The sequence below is a fragment of the Martes martes genome, assembly GCF_963455335.1.
Source record: "Martes martes genome assembly, chromosome: 11".
Lineage (NCBI taxonomy): Eukaryota > Metazoa > Chordata > Mammalia > Carnivora > Mustelidae > Martes > Martes martes.
The window spans coordinates 105,392,619-105,412,775 of NC_137899.1; the positions used below are offsets into that span (position 1 = coordinate 105,392,619).

Sequence of the window (20,157 nt, forward strand, 5' to 3'; positions counted from 1 at the left end):
CCAGCGCGTGTCCACGGACGCACACCAGGGTGACCTGACGGGGCTGCGGCGGGGGCTCCTCGGGTCCCCGAGCCGAGAGGCGGCGGCGAGAGCGCGAGCGAGCGCAGGAAACACGGTCGCGGGCTCGCTGGGGCCGGGGCTCCCGCGCGCGGAGCCCGAGGACGCGGCCGCTTTAAGGGGGGGAGGGGCGGCGGCGGCGGGGGAGGGGCGGCGAGCGGCTCCTGTCACCGAGCGGCCGCCGGCGCGTCACGTGGGCGCGCCGCGCCGCGGCCATTGGCCCGAGGCACGTGTCCAGGAGCCCGGCCCGCGACGTCACTCGAGGGGGCTCTGTTAAAAATAAGAACAAAAATCCAGAGTGAAAGTGTCTCAGGTCGCGCCAAGTGGCCTGGAGAGCGCCCGAGCCCGCGCGGAGGCCGAGGCGGCGAGGGCGCGCAGACCGCCCGGCCCGGCCCGCGCCTCCCGCCGCTCACCCATGCGCCTCGGGCCGCGGGGCTCGGCGGGGCTCGGCGGGGGCGCGGCCGCACGCCGGTGGGGCGCCCGGGCCCGCAGCGGGGCGGCGGCCGAGCGCAGCGCGGGCCCGCGGGCCTCCATGTGCGTGCTGGCGGCGGCGGCGGGCGCGCTGACCGCTCGCGCCCCGCACCCTCGAGGGCCGGCCGGGGCGCGCGGGCGGGGGCGGCCGGGCGGCGGCGGCGGCGGCGGCGGCGGCGGCCGGAGCGGGCCCGGGCGGGCGTGAGCGCGGGGGAGCGCGCTGCCTGCATGCGCGCAGCTCCGGCCCCGGGCGGCCGCGGCGGCAGCGCGGGAGCCGGAGGCAGCCGGACGCGGAGCGGAGCGCGGAGCCCTGGAGGAGCCCCGGGTCCCCGCCGGACCGTTGTGACTGTTTAGCGCCCGGGGAGGGGCGCGGCGAAGACGAGGACCCGACTCTTTTGAACCTCCCGGCGTCTGGGCGCGGGGAGACTCCTGGTATTTTCTAACTCGACTCGTGGATCGGAACGTGGCTCCCCTCCAAACGCGGCCGGGGGCTTGTAGGACCCCAGCCCTGGCCTCGGCCGCCGCGCACGCCCTCGGAAGCCTCGGCGGGGTAGGAGCGCGAGCCGGCCGCGAGGGTCTCCGTGCGCGCCACGGGCGGGCCGAGGGCTGATTGGCGGGGGGGAGGGTCCCCGGAGAACCAGTTTGGGATTTGTGGTGAACAGCATGGAGGAGAATGACCCGAAGCCCAGCGAAGCGGCGGCGGCGGCGGAGGGGCTGCGGCAGCCGGAATCCAGCCCCGGCGGCGGCTCGGGCGGCGGCGGCAGCCCGGGCGACGCGGACACTGGCCGCCGGCGGGCTCTGATGCTGCCCGCGGTCCTGCAGGCGCCCGGCAACCACCAGCACCCGCACCGCATCACCAACTTCTTCATCGACAACATCCTGCGGCCCGAGTTCGGCCGGAGGAAGGACGCGGGGACGTGCTGTGCCGGCGCGGGAGGAGGACGAGGCGGTGGAGCCGGCGGGGAAGGCGGCGCGGGCGGCGCGGAAGGAGGCGGCGGCGCGGGAGGCGCCGAACCCCTCCTGGGGTCTGGCCGAGAGGCCCGGCAGAACGCGCCCAGTGCGCCCGCACCGCTGCCCGGCGGCGGCGGCGGCGGCGGCGACTCTCCGGGCGACGGGGAAGGCGGCTCCAAGGCGCTCTCGCTGCACGGCGGCGCCAAGAAAGGCGGCGACGCCGGGGCCCCCCTGGACGGGACGCTCAAGGCCCGCGCCTTGGGCAGCGGCGACCTGTCGGTGAGCTCGGACTCGGACAGCTCGCAGGCCAGCGCCAACCTGGGCGCGCAGCCCATGCTTTGGCCGGCCTGGGTCTACTGCACGCGCTACTCGGACCGGCCCTCTTCAGGTGAGCCCGCCGTGGGGAGGCCCGCGGGGTTGCGGGGCGGCACTGGTGGGGGAACTTGCCCGGAGGAAGAAGACACCAGGACACCCCCCCCCACCCCCAGCACACACAAAGACGCACAAACAGGGACATTGTGTGCGACTGACGGTGGCCAGGGCAGCGGCGGAGGAGGAGAGGGCGCTGGACTGATTCGCAGGGGGGTACAGATTGCTTCCAAAAACAGAAGCGACAGGACCTTCCCTCTCTGTCTTGCTTTTGGGGCCACTACCCGAAGTCCCTAATCTGCCGCTCCCCTGGCTGGAGTTTATTCGGTGACGCCGCGGGTGGCTGGAAGACTGGCCTAGAAGCTAGCCCTCTTAACCCTTTCTCCCTTCTTCCAACTCCGTCCAGCCCCAGGACCCTTGTCCCGGTCCCCCGCAGAGCGAGACTCCTCCTCCGACCCGGTTATCCCAGATGAAGCCGGGAGAAAGAGCTAGGTTCCCGGCGCTTCCTTAGACCCCTGGGCCCGGGCTGAGGAGGGAGGAGCAGGGGTAGAGATCGGGAAGGGCGATAGAGGGGCCCTTTGCTCCGACTCCGTGGCCCGATTGCAGGGTAGGGGAGCTCGGCACCCATCTTGCACACTGCTGGGAGGAGGGAGGCCTGCAGTCCCCCAAAGAAAGGACCTTCTCCTGGAGGTTTCCCGGGGCAGCTCCCAGGGCGGAAGGAAGCCGATTTCTGCCGGAGGGCGGGTGGCAGGGCCCGCGGGTGTGTGCGGGGTTCTGGGCGTATTTTTCACAGATCTGGGTTTTTAAAAGCTAAATGCACATCCATGTAGAAATCATCCGTTACATGAAATGGGGGTCCGCGGCTGCAAACCGCCATTAGGAACAGACTCCATTTGTCCCGGAGCTGGTAATCCAGACCCGACCCGCTGCCCCCCAACCCTCAACTGTTTTGTGGGGTTTGTTTACCCAAATCCCAGCACAACTGAGTCTCCCCTTGGCCGCCTTCCCTCAGAAATGTGTGTGTATATTTCTGATGAAATCCACATTTCTTCAGCTAGATCTGAAATTTGCTCCATTGTTCTCGCCTCCCTCCTTTGTTAATATTTAATTAACATATAGACTCACAATGCGGCCAGCGAGGAGCCTCGGCCGGCTTTGTGCGGCGGCAGAGTCCCGGCCGCGCCAGGCCCCGGTGGCCCGAGGGAGCCCCGCAGCCCGGCCGGGCCCCAGTCGCTGCTCTTCCTGGACTTAAAAAAAAAACAAAACAAAACAAACAAAAAAACACCAAACAAAACAAAACAACAGCAACAACAAAAACAAGCAACAACAACAAAAAAGAAACCCATAAGGTAACATTTGTGTTTCTTGGCCTTTTAGAAAGAAGAGAGGCAGAGAGTTTTCTTTGCCGATGTTTGCTTCTGTTTCTCAAGTGCGTACGTTTTGAAAGAAAAAGAAAGGGAACTAAAAATTCTCATCTTAGGGAGCTTTCCTTTCCGCAGAACGGTGTGTATCGTTTCACGGGCTGGTTCGTGTGTGCAGGAGTCTGGAGGGCTGGGAGCGCGCTTCCCCGGGACAGTGGAGGCGCAGAACCGGCCCCCGGAGCACGAGGCCACGGTCGGGTCCGCGCGGGTGCGGGGCCTCGCGAGGCCTCCCGGAGCCACCGCGAACCCTTCGCGCGCGCCCTGGCGGCCTCTCGATCAAAGCCCGCCCGCTGGCGCGGAACCCGCGCCCTCGGCGTGTGCGCGGCGGTAGCGGTGGGTGTGCGCGCGCGGGGGTGGCTGTGGGCGCGGGGTCTGCCCCCAAACCCAAAAGGCGGGAGTTTACGCCGAAGGGCCCTTGGACACCCCTGGCCGCGCCCACAGCCCCTCTTCCCGAGTTTGCCTCCCCGAGAGCGCACGGCTGGCTCCGCAGACCGGGAATTCTCCGCGTCCGCTGGGTCTCGGCACCCGCCGGACCCCGCGCCCCCTGCTTTCTTCACTCTCCCGGTGCGGGTCTGGTGCAGCTGGAGGCGTCCGGCGAGATCCCTCCGCCGCTGCTGCGCAGGGTGGCGGGGCTGTCCCCGGGCCCTGCAGGGTGGGCTCCGGGCCCTCGGCTGAGACGTGGCGGGGTGGGGGGGGGGGGTCTGGCAGCTTGAGGGAGCCGGCAGGGGTCCAGCCTCCCCGCTGCCGGCAGTCTGGGAAGGAGCTGGGGCCGGAGCTCCCCCAAAGTTGGTTCACTTCCCAGACTAAGAAACCCACACGTGCAGCCCAGCCTCCCTCCCCTAACGGCCTTTGCCGTTTCTTCCGTCAAAGACAGCGTTGTGGGGCTGAATTTCTTGATACCAACAAAAAGAAAGCGCTTGGCCCTCCTCTCTGCTCCCCTCACTCAGGCCTTTTCAGGTGGTGGGGTCCTAGAAGCCTTGCCACCACTGTCCCACGGCAATCTCGAGTGGTGCAGGGGGTGTCCCAGCGGGAGGAGACCCGGGTGGGGGGTCAGAATCCCCTGCACAGGGTCAGCTGGGTTCCTCTGCGGCCTCTGGGGAGGCGGCTCCAGTCTGGGGGAACAGGGTCCCCTCTCCTGCCTGGGAGACTTGGTGGGAGGTGAAGGGGGAGCTCTGAGTGGCTCAGTGATCCTTCCCCATCCCGGAAAGGATCCGTGTGCTCCCTCCTCTCCAGGAAGGAAACAATGAACTTGGGCCCACAGTGCTGTTTAGGGGAGGCAGAAAGGGGGCTGGGGAGTGGAGGCGGAGCCAGGGCCTCTCCCGTTCTCTGGATGCACCTGCCCCCTGACTCCCGCCACCCCTGGCACCTGAGGGTATCCCCTGTGGGCAGCCAGTGGGCGTCCTGTCACCCTTCTCTGGGCTCCTGCCCCTGCTCTGGCTGCCCCTCCCCTCCCCCAACCTTTCCTCTGGCCTCCCCTGGGCCTTCCTCCCCTTACTCCAGGACAGAGAGGGATAGCAAAGGCCTTGCTAGGAAGTTTGGGGGTTTTTCTTTCCTGCAGGAGTTTTCCTTTTATCCGGAGACCATTCTTTCTTCTTCTTCTTTTTTAATCTTAAGTAAACTCTGTGCCCCATGTGTGGCTGGAACTCAGACCCCCAAGATCAAGCCTCGCCCCCCAGCCAGCCAGGTGCCCCTGGAGACCTTTCCACTAAGCCTGCCCCCTACCCCTACTCACCCCCTTACGCCCCATGATGTCCTGGGCCTGGCTTTCCAGGGGTGGGGCCTGGAGGCGGCGGCGGGGACCTGAGTAGGCAGACAGGCCTGGAGCCCTCCTAACCCAGTTCTCTGTGCACCGTCCCGCCCAGGTCCCAGGTCCCGCAAACCAAAGAAGAAGAACCCCAACAAAGAGGACAAGCGGCCCCGCACGGCCTTCACGGCGGAGCAGCTGCAGCGGCTCAAGGCCGAGTTCCAGACCAACAGGTACCTGACCGAGCAGCGGCGCCAGAGCCTGGCGCAGGAGCTCAGCCTCAACGAGTCGCAGATCAAGATCTGGTTCCAGAACAAGCGGGCCAAGATCAAGAAGGCCACAGGCAGCAAGAACACGCTGGCCGTGCACCTCATGGCCCAGGGCCTGTACAACCACTCCACGACCGCCAAGGAGGGCAAGTCGGACAGCGAGTAGGGCGGGCGGGCGCCGGGGCCGGCCTCCGTCGGCGCTAAGCAATGCAATAATTTAAAATCATAAAGGGCCAGTGTATAAAGATTATACCAGCATTAATAGTGAAGATATCGTGTATTAGCTATGGTTCTGCAATATTCTATGTATATATAATTTACAGGTGGTGTAAAATCCAAAATATCTGACTATAAAATATTTTTGAGTTTTCCAGTGTTTATGAGATTATGCTAATTTTATGATTTTTAATTTTTTAATTTTTTTTGCGGAGGGGGCTGCTTAGGGTTTCATCTTTTCTAATCCCCTAGGCTCTGTTGTGGGACTTGGGACACTTTTATTTTTTAATTTCAAAAGAAGAAAAAAATTAAAACAACTTGCTGAAGTCCAAAGATTTTTATTGCTGCATTTCACGGGACTGTGAACCGAATAAATAGCTCCTACTTGGTCTCTGAGTTCTGCCCCCTAGTCTGTGTGGGCTTGGTGAGGACAGCAGGAGGGTCTGCACCCCTACCCGCGGCCAGAGGGACACTGGGGTCCTGGGAGGAGTGCCGCTGCTTCTTGGCGGTAGTCAGGAGCCTCTGGGCTGGGCTGCCAGGCCTTCCGGGCCCCCAGCCTTGCCGGGCTCCTCTCCTCTTCCTCCTCCTCTTCCTCCTCCCCCTCCCCCTCCTCTTCCTCCTCCCCCTCTTCCCCCCTCCTCCTCCTCACCAAGGCCTGGCCAGCACCTCCCTGTGCTTCAGTCCTTGTCTGTCTTGCTGTCCCCTAACCAGCCGCCCCCGGCCACAGCCGGCTCTCTCGCCTCTGGGCACCACTTCAGGGATCCCAGGCCCATAGGCCCAGCATGTGGCCGGTGGTGGCGGAGCCGCCCTGCCCCTCGTCCTGTCCCTCCCGCCCCAGGACTCTCCTGCCGCCCATCAGCTCCCCCAGGCGCTCCGGGGGCCCCAGAAATGGTGGAGGTCTGCTGCCTCTGGGCAGGCAGAGGGCTCTCCAGACGGAGCTGGTGTTTTCTTCCTTTCTTGTTTTTCTACCCTTCCTTTTTTTCTTTTCCTTTTTTTTTCTTTTTTTAAGTGGCTGCTTCTGCTTTGGAGAGCAATCTTTCAAGGTATGTGTGTGTGTGTGTGTACGTATCTGTGTACCGCGTGCACACAGGCACAGAAGTGTACGAGTCCACAGTTCCCCAGCATGTGGCTCCCTTGACTTTTAGAGGAACTCAGAATCCTCCAGGATCGAGAGGAAGGAGGAAAATGTGTAAATAATCATTTCTTATCACTTTTTGTCTTTTCTTTTTTTTTTAATATACATTTTATTTTTTGAAGGTGTGGTACAGTGTAAATTAAATATATTCAATATATCCCCACCAAGTACATATATATAAACAAACACATTATCTATATATATAACTCTGCACTGTCTTCTGTTTAGTGTATGGGAAAAGAATCGTGTCCAAATGTCCATCTGCAGCCGGGACAGCCCGGGCGGGGGGGCGGCGTGTTTCGGTGGCTGAACCAGACCCACAGCCGAACGCCCCCCTCCCAGGACTGAGGGTGAACGTCTCTCTTTGCCTTAAACCTCTTTATTTCACTGCGATAATAGTTTCACTTTGTACATACTAGTGCAAACCTTTTTAAAAAGGAAACTATAAAAAAAGTTGTAATTTAAAATTCTGTGAATAACCATCTGCTGCTTAGGAAACTCAACGAAATGATATGCCTTTTTAGCAGGAAGCAAAGTTTTTTGTTTTTTTTTTTATTTTTTTATTTTCAGTTTATAAAACATGTGCATTTTACAGTTCCAGCATCAAATATTTATAATCTTATGAGAAATGAATGTTTCTATTTACAACTGTGGTTATCAGCATTGTGAACATTCCCCTTGCATTTTTTGTGTGTTTAAATTCTTGAAAGTTACATTAAATAAAAAAAAAACGCTTTATTGTAAAACATTGGATGTCCAAGTTGGCATGACTAGTTTTTCTAAGTGTGTTTCGAAGTCTGGCCCAACCGCTCTGGGCCTCCTCCCTGTGGTGCGGGTGCTCCCGCCCTTTGCGGTGATTGGAGCAGGGGAGCACCTGCCTACCTTTACAGGCAGAGGTGCAAATTAAAAGAAAAAAAAAAATGAAGACACTTTGAATATCTCCATGTGTGAGCACAGAACAACCAAAGTAATTTAAGTACACTTCTTTGCCAGAAGGAAGTGTTCAAAAGTATGGTGCCCTTTCATTGCATAATTGTTGAAAATCCTACAAAACGCAACAGGTTTCTGTCTCCCCACTGTTCCTACAGGAGGGAGAGAGATGTCGCTCCTGAGGGGGAGGGCTCTCCTTTTTCATGTTTTGTTGTTGTTTCTACGCCCCAAAGCGAAGGACTTGGACACATCCAAAGGCTGAGGTGGGGGAAGGACAGACTGTGTCTGAGCTGACCAGACAACCAGAAGCATCCATCCCGGTAGTGTTCTGGGGAGAGTGGTGACAGCCAGTGTGTCCTGCCGGGATAGCTGAATGCACAAGGTGTACCCAACTGATCTCTGTCCAAACTTCCTTGCCATGAAAAAGATTCTTCTCCCAGTGAAAGAAACTCAGAGACTAGCAAGGATCATTTGCTGCCAAAGGAGATTGGTGTTTTGGGTTCTATCTCGGCTTCCCAAATGGAAGCTGGGCCTTTGGGGGCAGGAGAGGGGCTCCTCCCAGGATTTGCAAAGATGCATCAAGCCAAAGAAAGCTGGGGTCTCACCACGGAGGCTCTGGAGCCCTACCTGTCTGGTCTCAGGAGTGCCCCAGGGTCATCGCCAATGGGGTGTGATCAATCAGGCAATCCCAGTGTCTCCCCTCTTCCCCTACATAATTCTGAGGATTCTTTGGAGTAAACACAAAACAAAAAGGATGGGGGCAATTTCTATTACCTGATTGGTCACCCTCTCTCTCTCTCTCTCTTTTTAAAGACAGTACAGCAACATTAAACAACCATTCTTTTTAATCTATTCACAAATGATTACATTATTGATTGATTGAAAACTGTACATTTTCTAAGGTACAGTTTTCTAAGGTACTGAGTTCCTTTTTTGTAAAGTAATGAGTTCCCCATCCTCAGAGGAGTGCAAGCAAACATTAAGCCTGCAGCAGCATAGGGAGTTTTTCTTTTCTTTTCTTTCTTTCTTTCTTTTTTTTTTTTTCATCTCTGACAAGGGATTGGACGGAATGAACCCCTAGACCCTCAAAAGGTTGAGATTCTGGTTTTGCTCCTATGTTTATTACATTTTAAAATTCAATCTAAGTTTGAGGCTCATGAAGAGTCGCTGTTGCCCCAGCCAGCATCTCTCTCTCTCTCTCTCAGTGGCAAGTGGAGACCAGAGCCAGGCCCGCAGGGTAGGCAAGGCCCCTTTCTGAATCCAGAGCCGGATCCCTTCCTCCTGAACTCGGGGCTCCACTTAACGCACCTTGGATCTGGACCAGGACTGCAGCTCGGAGAGTGGGTGGAGCCTTGGGCTGGACCCCAGCCAGACTGTTGACCCCCAGAAGGCCAGTTCCATAACTGTTCTTCAGAGGAAAGCGGGTGGTGAAGGAAGCCGTTGCTCCTTCCAGCCGGAGGGCTGCCACGGCCCAGGCCTGGTCCTCCACAACCCGGCAAGACCTGTGCATCTCTGCAGGGCCTGCGAGCCTGGGTGGGGGAGTATAGATGCCTGTTGCCGCCCACCCCCCTTCTTGAGCAGCGGCTCCTGCGGGGCGGGGGAGGGGGTGCCGGAGGGGCTTCGCAGGGCCCCTTGGGGTTCAGAGGGCCTTCCTTTTCCCACCGCCAAAGTGGTCAGATGAGGGGGGTCCAACCGTCAGGCTGGAGTCAGAATCCGAGGGTCAACGCAGGCCCGAGGGTCCCCTGGTGTGGACCGGCCATGGGCTTTCCTTAGGGAAGCTAGGAAGGAGCCACGCAGGTGACCTCCTGTGATCTCCAAGAGGACCCCGACTTTGTTGTTGTTTGCTTTCCTTGAGGGAAAAGGTGCAGTCGATGGGGGCTTCCGGACGCCCCGCGCAGGTGTTCGGCGCTCGGCTCCCCGCACACACCCAGACACCAGGCTGCGAGCGCGCTGTCCGCCGCCCCGCGCTGGCTGGGAGGCCGCGCTCGCTCGCCCTCGCTCGGCTGCAACTCGTTCTGTCTCCCGCTGATTCCACAGCCGACCTCCGCCGTCCCCGCCTGCCCCAACAGCTCCCCAAGCGTCCGGGGACGTCCCGGCTCCGCCGAAACCCGCCGCCGCCCAGGAGCAGCCGCGGCGGCCGGGAGGCGCACAGACGCTGGCGACCGAGGGCCAGAGCGCGGTGCCCACTGCTCCCTGCAGGCCACACCCGCACCGCAGCCCCTGAGCCGGGCCTCGCGGGCCCCCCTTCCCGCGCCTCCCCCGTGCGCAGGGCCGAGGCGAGGCCTCCTGCAGGCCTCCAGTAGGGGTGGCCTGGAGCGGACGGAGGGTTGCGCCCCGGGACCCCGCGTGCTGGCAGGCAGGGCAGGCCCCTTGCGGGCGGAGACGGGCGCGCGCGTGGGTAGGGCCGCCGGGAGCTCTGGCGCGCGCGTGTCCCTGACCCTGGCGGGAGCGCCCCCCCACCGGGCCGCGTGGGCCTTGGGTACACAATTCATGTTGTTACTAATTTCAAATGCTTCATTGTATTTCTGCGGCCCGCCCACGGAAAATAAAAGGCCATTCTTGAAATTGCCTGAAATGTGATAATATTCATTAAAGTGGCTCCTAATTATGAGATTTAATCAAGCGTGGTCCGCTGCTGCTCTGTCTCTGGCTGGTGAGGCCGACGATGACGACGTTACTATTATTGTGGTTGTTAGTAGCCCGGTGCTCAGGTGCCAGAGTGCCGGCCACATCTTCAGTTTGGGGATTTGGGGAGCCCCAAGATGGAGGAAGGGGGGGCCAGAACGACTCTGGAGTCCCAGGGAATAGGTGTGGCCCAAGCTCACCGCCCTTGTCGGTCCAGTCCCGGGCCTGAGCGAGGCCTGAGCAACAACTCTGGGCAGAGGTAGGGGGTCCCCAGACTCCTGGGCCCTCCGTCTCCCCGAGAGACGCCAGGGCCGGTTTTCTGGGAAGGGGAACCTTCGGTCCAGAGCCCGGGACACCTACCCCCTCTATTGGCTGGCCCCCTTTCAGAACTGAGACCCACGCTTTGCTCAGAGCAGAAACAAAGAGTAGCCAGATCTGCCTCCCAGGCTGCCTTTTCCGCCCCTCTGCCTGGAAGGCATCCCAGAGAGGCCCTGTCCCAGTCCCCCAGACCGGGAGGGAAAAGAGCTGAGGGCCCAGTGGGTTGCGCCGCAGCTCCTCCTGCGCAGAGGGGGTCAGGGTGGGGCGCGCGGGCGGGAGGGACCCTGGCACAGTGGGGTGCTGCGTGGAGCTGAGGAATGGTGGGGATCACTGCGTGCACGCACGGTCTGGAAGCATTGGGCGGCCGCCTCCGTCCCCATCTGTCGGGCTGTGAAACTTGGCCGTGCGGTCAGAGCGCGCGCGGCCTGCGGAAGGGGCCGCCCAGAGCCTTTCAGCCGCGCCTTCGGGGTTCTCTCCTCCCGCCAAGTCCTTTGTCTGGAAGGGGACTGTCAGCTCCGCCGTGGTTCGCCTCCTCCTTCCCCCAACCTCTACCCCCTCCGCTAACTGCCCTTTCTTCCTTTCGCTTTTCTCTCCTCCTTGGATGGGTAATCACAGGCTTCAGCTGCCAAGCGCGCTGCGAGGAGTTGCTGCCCCGTTTCTGTGTCTGCGGCCCCTCCCAGCAGCAGACCGGCCGCTTCCCTCCAGCCTCTCGGACCTGGGCCCCTGCCCTCGGGCGTCACGTAGCGGCCAGGGGACGCTGCATTGGACTTTTCCCTTTGGGCCAAAACTTTGTCCTGAGGTTTTTGGTAGCTTTAGTCTCCCACTCCTAGCAACAGAATGTGAGCCCTGGAAGCTGGTATTTCTTCCAGTTCAGGCAGAGGGTGCGGGGGGACAGGGCAGAATCGTGAAGCTCCAAGGCCAGTACCCCTTTTCTATCACTACAAGTAAGGTGTCCCCAATAAACCGCTTACGCTACAACTCAGAAGTCTCAGAATATACCTTCCCGTGCAAAAGCATCTGGGTGAAAGTTGGGAAAATCTCGGTCCCTCGAATGCATGATGACCAGGCTGGGTTCCAAGGCCTGTTTGTTTGGGGGAAAGGCTGAAGCCAGCCAAAGCAGTGGGCTGAGTTTGCTTCCACACTTGGGCTCGGTCAGCTCAGGTTTCAGGGTTTTTTCCCGTGCAAACCCATAAGGTAGCCGGCCAGCACACAAAGAAGTGCCCCACAGTGAAGGTAAACTATCCTAACTGCCCCCAGCCCTGCTCAGTGGCTGTTCATCTCTCCAATAGCAAGAAAGCTGACCTAATGGGCTTCCCCGTAGAGTTTTTCATGAGGGAAAATGAGCCTCAAGCAACGGGCACAGAACAGGGCTCAGGGCTCCGCAATCGAGGGGCTGCCTCCCCACTCGGCAATGACCCGTGTCGGGCTCTGCCCCCCACAACCCTGGCGCCTGTTTCTGGTAGAGCGCCTCGCCTTCCTGGCTCCCACCGCCCAACGCAGCCTCTACAGAGTTTGAGGCAAGGAAAAGAGGAAATCGTGAGGAGGAGAGACGATCACTGCTGTGGCTCGGACACACACACACACACCTGTCCTCACCGCAGGGTGTCCCACCACTTTTTTTCTCGACTACAACATAAGTAAGATGCTGCGTCTGGGGTTTCCACAGAGGCCCGGCCACGTCACACACCACTCCATTTCCCGTTCCCATCCACAGTCGCTGTGCTTGGCGGCATCGTCCCGTCCCCTGAACCCGATGTGACTCCAAGCACGGGACGCAGGCAGCCTACCGGACAGCGAGACCGGAAGCCAAGCTACACCTTGCCCGTGGGCCCCAGCCCATGTTCATGAATCCTGCTGCCACCACCCCCCCGCCGTGTCTCCCCCACTTCCTCCAAGAGCGAGTGGGCGTCCTGATGGTCTGATGAGCTGTTGGGTGTAAAGAGCGAAGAGTCTAAGTAACCCTTCTAAATTAATTGCTGTTCCTATAGCTAAAAGCATAACAGGCTTTGATTACATGCTAACCAGAATGAAACATAATCCTGAGTTAATTACGTGGAGATAATTTTATAATTATATCATTCAATTTAAGAAGCAATGTGTTGTTAACCTCCTAATTTTCACAAGAGTGATGATTCAAAATAAAAATGGTCATAAATCTGGACCTTCTGAAAGACCTATCCCTTCGTCTCTCCCAAATGGCAAAGTGAGTATCAGCTCAGCCCACCTGCTGTCGGTTTACCTGCAGAGACTCGCACCAGGAGAGTGGAGACCGCTGAAAGCCTCAGACAAAGCAGGCCAGCCGCGGACCGTTTCCCAGGCTGACCTGCTCTCCAGGCCGGAGGAAGCTCATCTGCATTTCTGTTCTGTCCAGCTTGTAAGTGCAAGTAACACCCAAGATCCTGCCGCAGACCCCCACCCCCATGCCTGGTCCGGGAGACACTCCAGCTGGGAGCGCGTGGAGCCTGGGGCTGGGGCTGGGGCTGGGGCTGAGGTGAAGGTCAGCCCCCAGCCACCCATGCAGGTGGTTCATTTCCTCCCCCAAACACTAGTGCCCTCCGAGGGGTGCCCCGGGCAGCCCAGGACAGGACTGGCTGTTCCCGGCTCCCCTCCTCCTCCCTCCCGTCCATCCCCCACCCTCAGCCGTTGGGGGAAGCTCTGGTTGGGGGGGGGCGAGGCCGTCTAAGAGGTGCCCCGCTGGGATCACTGCCCGCACGCTGGCCCTTCCGAGCGGTTCCGGGAATCTGCAAAGGGCTGGAGGGTCAGGGTGTCGGGTCCGGGCGAGAGTGAAATTGTCTGGTTCTTGCGAGGCGATCAAAGGTCAGCCAGACTCACTCCCTTCGGCACCGGGGAGCCCCGCATCTACTGTGGCCGGCTGCACGCTGCCTCGAAGGGGGCGGCAGGACCGCCGGTGACCCCCTGGCGGGGAGGGCGGTGGCTTCGATGCAGCCCCGGGAGCGCGCCCGGAGCCCCGAGGAGCCGGAACCAGCGCGTCCGAGGAGGGACGGCGCACGGGCCGCCGGAGCCAAGAGCGCACAGCCCGAGCCCAGCGCGGGCGTGAGCGCGGCCTTCGTGCCCCGCGCCGAGTGGGCATCGGGGCGCAGCGCGGGGCCGGCCGGGGCTCCCGTTTCCACGCAGGTAGAAGCGTCCGGCGGGGCGCGGGGGCCGGCCCTGGCCTTGCACCGCGAGGCTCGAGGCCCCTCCCCTCCCCCTACAGGGGTATCTCATTCGCACCTTTTTTTTTCTAAATGCTTCCTGGTCTAACTTGAATATGCAATGAGGCGCCAGAGCTTTGTGGCGGAAATATAATTAAACTGGTGAAAGATGTAAAAGATGAAGAATGAGGATGACATCAGGCCGATTTCACACTTGGCAGTCGGATAGCTGGGCCCAAGCCGCGCTCTTGCCACGCAAGGCAGATCAAAGTACCCTGCCCCGGCTAAAAAGGCAAAAGGAGACTTAAGTATGCTAATCCCCAGGACAAATATATTTTAATCTTGTTAGAATACAAGTTAATGCCGCAGCTCAGTGGCTGAACTTGGTCAGACGGTGGAGATCCATTTTTATTTTAGCTATGAATGAGGTAGACCTCCTGGTGTATTCATAGGTAGTGAAAGTAAATGTGCAAAACGAGCCCCTCTTTGGGCTGGGTCCCCTCACCTAGGGCTTGCTTTGCTGGGGGGTGGGGATTCGGGAGGCTCCCGGGATGGGATGATCCCTGACACCATTCATCTCTCCCCGTGTCTCCCTCTCTCTGCACAGGATCCTGACGGCCGAGGAGGAAACTCAGCTCATTTGGCACAGAAGAAACAGGGAAACTCTGAAATTAATTAAAAGATTCTCCAAAGCAATCTGTTTCCCTTTAGGCCTGAGGTTTGACAACCAAACCAATTCCTTTCTATCAGCCCCCTCACTTTAATTTTTACAATGTCAATTTTCATTACTATTAATTATTTGCTGAGCTCCAACTGTATATTCAGGATTGCCCTGATTAGTGGGAAGCTCGCAGGTTCTTGCGAGTTTCAATTCCTATTAGATGTGAAGGTGTTAGTCGGGCTTGTATGCAGATGGAGGTTATTAGTTACAGAGAGAGGAGGGGAAACTCAGTCCGTCGTACTCCCCTGCAAATACAGCCATTATGATAAAATGGTACATGAAATCACGGGTGTGTCTGTACGTGCGTGTGTGAGCGTGCGAGGGCGCGAGCCCGGGAGCGAGGGCGCGCCCACTTGACGGGGAGCTTGCAGGAGGCAAGCTGGCCCCAGAAATATTGCTGGTGGCAGCCGTCTAAAAGGTAATTTCTGTCTTGCTGCTCTAGTGTGTGTTAGAATTCCCTCGGCCTCAGGCATAAAACCTGACTCCCCCTCGAGCCAGCCGCACATCCCCGCATTCCAGAGACCTGCCTTTGCTGTCCTCAGCTCCCACCGACCCAGGGTCCCCCCCAGGAGGGGACGGGAGGCGTTGGGCGGTGGGGGAGGGGAGGCCCCCAGCCGTCCCTCCCAGGCGCGCCCTGGTTTCCAGGACTTGGGAATGTCGGTCTGCCCTAATCCTCTCAATTCTCCCTCAAGTTTCGAAGGGCCGCCAAGGTGCCGTGCTCGTGCTCGCTGTACCCACGCAGCGGGGTCCACGGAGGCTCCCCCAGCAGGGGAAGCCAGGCCCAGGAGCTCCGCGGCCAGCAGCCAAGCCCTCGGAAGAAAGCGGTCCTGGGATGCTCTGGGCTCTGCGCCTTTCAGGGTTTGTCTTACGAGCTATTCTAGCCCTTCCTTTGTGCGTCTCAGGCCAGCAGCCTGGCTCGAGGACATGCAGCCAGCTATGCCCTTCTGTCTTAAAGAAGAACACGGCCTAACGCGGGGGGGGGTCCCTACTGTGCGCCTGCGGAGCCGTTTTCGAAGTCCGGGGAACGAAGAATCACACACGGGGGGCCTCAAACAGCACGAAGTTGTGGGCTTCGCTCTGGGCACCAGAAGTCAGGAAGCAAGACACCAGCGGTGTGGGTTCCTTCTGGGGCTCCGAGGGTGATGCTGTCCCACACACCTCCCCACCCCCGGGTCCCTGGCTCTGGTCATCGGTGCTTGACGGTTCCTTCCTCTGTCTTCACGGGCCTGCTCCCTGTGGGGGTGTCTGCGTCCCCATCCCTCCTTTTCCCAAGATACCAGTTACCCTCAACCGAGGGCCCACCCTTCCCTGGGTTCCATCTGGGAGGTCTTTGTTTCCAAATAAGGCCACATTCCCAGGTTCATGCGTGGACCTGGATCTGGGGGCACGTGACTGCAGTCGGGACAGCCAGGCTTGGCATGCAGTGTAGACCGTCGCAAACTCCTCTGGCGTCAAGCCCCGTACCATGGACTCTGTTCTCAGTCCTAGTCTCGGGGTGCAGCCACTGCAAGTAAGATCTTCCTGGAGGCCGAGCGTGCCTGGGTCTGCGTGGGTCTTTGTTCTCCATGTGACACAGCCTTTCCGTTTCCTCCGCTGGGCCTGGGGCCTTACTGACACCAGCCCTGACTTAGCAGGGGCCTGGCCAGCCCGTGTCCGTGTGACCCAGTAAGACATCGTCCCTCCCATGACACGGTTCATGGGAACGGGCTGTGTCAGAGGCCGAGCACAAGGTCGCTGGGCTGGGACGTGACGACCCCCTGCCCCATGCCTTGTTTTCTTCACCTGAAACCAGAGAGAGGGTCCCGCGGGGGCTCGCTGGCAGCTTAACATGAGGCACAAGGGTTCGGGCCTGGCACAGGGTGGTCACGCTCTGGGTAGGCGTCAGCTCTGATTAGTACCCAAGCCGCCTGCCTCTTTTGCCAAGGTCACCTAGAATGCTTGTGTTGTGAAAGTGTGGAATTGCGACCTCCTGTGTGCTGCCTCTGCGTCTCTGTTTCAGGTAAGTCTCCCCCCGTCCCCCACCCTTCCTGGCCCTGCCAGCCACAGATGTTGAGGACCACAAGCCCGGGGACCAGACAGACCTGTGTCTGTGAACTTAGGCGTCCCCGGCCACGTCCCTTGTACGCTCTGGGCCCTGCTTTCCCCAAAACAGAGAGAATTCTACCCCCCTTGGGGGGTGGTTGGCATTCTGCATGGAGGGGCTCCCCAGAGAGCCCCCTGGCGCTCTGACCGAGGCAGGAGCCGAAGCTGGCCCTCCGTGGCACTCCTCGCGCCCTCAGAACACCTGTTACTGGGTGTCTCCCTGGCTTCCCGTGGGAGTGCGTCCCGTTCCCGCGGAGCAGACCAGGGAAGTGTGGGCCACCGTGTCTCGGGCCAGAGCAGGGCAAGCAGCGGAGCCCATGCTTAGGCCCCTAAGCAGATGCTAGAGACTCTACGGGACAGAAGGAGGAGCGCTAGGTAGAGACCCGCGTCCCATTCTTTCTCCCAGGCCCGTCTGCGGTCTGAGGCAGTCACGCCCCTGGTCGGAGGCTCTGCCCGGCTTCCATCCTCCGGCCACTTCGGGCCTGCCAAGTGCTGACCCTGACCACCGAGGGCAGGAAGAACAGGCACTCATTGCACGTTTCTCTGTGCTAGGTGCCAGACGAGCTCGCCTCCGGTGGGTGAGCCGTGTTACTAACGAGGTTCTAGCAGGGCCCGGGGAGAGTACGTGACTCCTGGAAGGACCACCCCAGGACCTGGCAGACCTGAGATTTCCTTCTAGGCGGGCTTGGCTAATCCCAAGGAGTCCCTTGCCGGGACGGGTACTCGGCGTCAGGACAGACGTCAGGCAGGGAACTGGGGCAGAGACGTGGTGCTCCCGGAACAGTCCATGTGCACCGGTGTGCTCCCCAGCCTTCCTGGCAGTCAGGTGGGGACATCAGATGAGCCCTGACCAATGATCTTGGGGCAAAGTGGCTCCCTGGGGCCCTTGGGTCTGAGGCTACTAAAAGCAGGTGTGAGATCCCCATGTTCTTTCTCTCCTGCCTTCACAGCTCTGGACACCCAGGTTAGGCGACAATGTCACGGAGCACAGAGGCCCACGTCTGCCTGGGTCCCTCCATGGCTGTGTGGAGCCGGGCCGCCAAGCCACTTCGGACATGCAGCGGTGGACTCAGCCGACCATGAGATGCACGGATTTGCCAGCAGGCCCCGGCCCCAGAGGACCTCCCTGAACCCTGGACTCTGGGGCCAGCCTGTCCTGAGGGAGGACAGACGGTCTCCCTGCCCCTGACCGTCCAGTTCTGTGTCTTCACTTTCCTCCTCTCCCCATCTGCACCTCCAGGCATTTAGACCCAGATAGGAGGCAACCTGAGGCTCACACACGGCGCCCGAATCATCCCCATTGTCCTACGCACTTAGTGCGTGACTACACAGGGGATTCGCTGACCGGGGAGGGAAAGAACGGGGTTCAGGAGGATGTGGCACCTTCCATGGGGGGTCAGGTGTGCGTCTGCTGCTCCGTGAGAAGCCCTTGGATGCGCCACATGCCTTCCCACCACCCGGGGCCGCCCTGTGACATGATGGGATATTTTGGTGTTCACCACATTCTGGTAATCCGCTCGGGATGATCAAAATTCAGGGCTTTCGAGTTCAGTAGTACTCCTCCGTCCAGCCCTCTTTTCTGATGATCCTGGGTGACACTTGTCTAACTCAGATAAACTGACATTTTCATCTCTATTTACCTTAGCAGGAGGAAAACCACATGTTATTGGCTGTGTGTCTCGTATGACCCCCCCCCCCCAAATTATAGGCTTCTACACGACTGAGAACCGGGAGCGGCGAGGTGGGCTGTCTCCTTGTCTTTCAGAGAGTAGGCATTGACCTACATTGGAGTTTCCTGTCATTTGCTAAGGTAGGGACAGAATTGGTCCAGAACCACCCTGTCCTGGGCCCACTCTGGGTCCCTCAGACCTTGTTTGGGGTGAAGGGTGTGTGGGGGAGGGGACACCAGGGAAAATGTGACCTGTGTCTCAGCAGCTTGGGGCAGGCCCCCAGGCCCTACTGTCTCATGGGTGGAGGAGTTGGGGTGGGGTGTACAGGATGCAGACGCCCCCCTCTCAGACCAGGGCCTGGAGCCAGCCTGAAGCCTTTCTGCCGGACGAGCAGGCCTTCGGGCCACATCCTGGGGGGTGGTCGTCCGCGGGTGGCCGTGTCTGGGGTTGGGTTGCGGGGCTGGGGAATCGTGCGGACATGCCCCCCAGATACTAGATCATGCAGGGATGGGGCTGTGCAGAGTGGCTTCAAGTCGCACCATGAACAGGCCCAAAGAGATGGTGTTCCTAACCACTAACCCCTGAACTGCCCAGACCGCTCGCCGAGCTCCACCACGGCCTGCAAGGCTGCAGAGGGGGTGGGTAGGGGCGAGAGGCTGAGGGCAGACCCCAGCAGAGGGGCTGAGCGGGCCCAGCCAGGCAGGACCTCGCGTGCCAGTGGTGGTGGGGGTGGGGGGTGGAGCAGAGACCCTGACTGAAGGAGCCAGATGAGCTGAGGGTCCCCAGAGTCCAGTGAGGGAGGCCCCAGCCCCTGCGCCCTGGGAGGGCGGGCGAGGCCTGTTTCCCCAGCTCCTTAGGCCCCCGGATGAGCACAGCAGAAGGAGAGGACCAGCCCCTGCCCTGGGAAAGCTCACGTTTCCCGGAAGCCGTCTCCGGAAGTTGACCTGAGGAGCAGGTGTGCATGTGTGCAGGTGGGTGTGCGTCCGTGTGAATTCCATGCATGACCGTGTGTGATGTGTGCAGCCGTGTGTGTGCATAAGTGGGCATGTCTGTATGTGTGTGTGTGTGAACCTGTGTGTGCCCATGTGTGTGCATGCCCGCCTGTGTGTGCATGCTGAGTGTACACACAGGCATCTGTGTGTGTGCACGTGTGCATTCCTGTGTGTGCACACCTGTGTGTCAGGTGAATAAGCTCTCTATGAGGGCCGGTTTCTACCTGTTACTGTATTTGTCATCAAACGCTAATTGCTTTGGGACCTGAAGTCAAACCGTGATGCAGTCAACGGGAGGGCAGACCCTCTTCTCCCATGAGATTTTGGAGGCAAATCGGGCAACTGCTCTGCACACTGAGGTTAGATCCTTGGGGTCAGCTGGGTGTCAGGAGCGCGCTGCTCCTAGCTGGGACGGATGGGCGAGCCTCAGCCAGCAGGGCCGGGGGCATCAGGATTGCTAGCGGGGACCCGGGAATCTTGAGAACCCCTAGTGCCCACTTGCCAGGCTGGTGTCCCTGCCTAGAAGCCTGGAAGGGGGCACATGACGCCGTAGGAGAATCCGCAGACCCACCCCCAATTGTGCCCACAGGGCGTCCAACTTGGGGGAGGAGAGAAGAAAGCAATCTGGAAATAATCCTGGAAAATAGGAAGGCTTCCATTTTTCCTCCGACCCAGACTCGAATTGTCTTTCTGGGTCTGGTTGATTCCCGTCAGCAGGAGGCCTTTTTAAGCATCCAAAACACAAAGGACGCAGCACAGGGGCCGCTGTCCTTTACTATCTGCTCCCTGAGAAACCGCACAACGAGAAGACATAATGACGAATTAAGAAATGCTTTTAGCCGCAGTGATCACAACGGCATCGTCAGATACTGAGTCGTATAAACATGAAACACTTCATTTATCCAGCCTGTCAGAACTCCTTAACATAAAACGAATTAATAGTTGTGTCAGTTAGGATGCTCTCAATCCCAAGGAACAGGGAGAGCGAACTCAGCCTGGTTCAGACAAGCCGCACAGTTCAGCCGGACGGCATC

The 20,157-nt window shown here is 59.7% G+C and overlaps 1 protein-coding gene across 1 annotated transcript; it reads left to right on the forward strand.

Annotated features, from left to right (window-relative positions):
• Window positions 1-1,191: 1,191 nt before the first annotated feature.
• On the forward strand, window positions 1,192-5,448 carry EN2 (engrailed homeobox 2; the record flags this gene model as incomplete). The annotated part of the gene is made up of 2 exons (XM_080819007.1): window positions 1,192-1,867; window positions 5,132-5,448. 2 exons carry the CDS (start codon window positions 1,192-1,194, stop codon window positions 5,446-5,448), a joined length of 993 nt encoding a protein of 330 aa, XP_080675133.1.
• Between the last annotated feature and the right edge of the window lie 14,709 nt (window positions 5,449-20,157).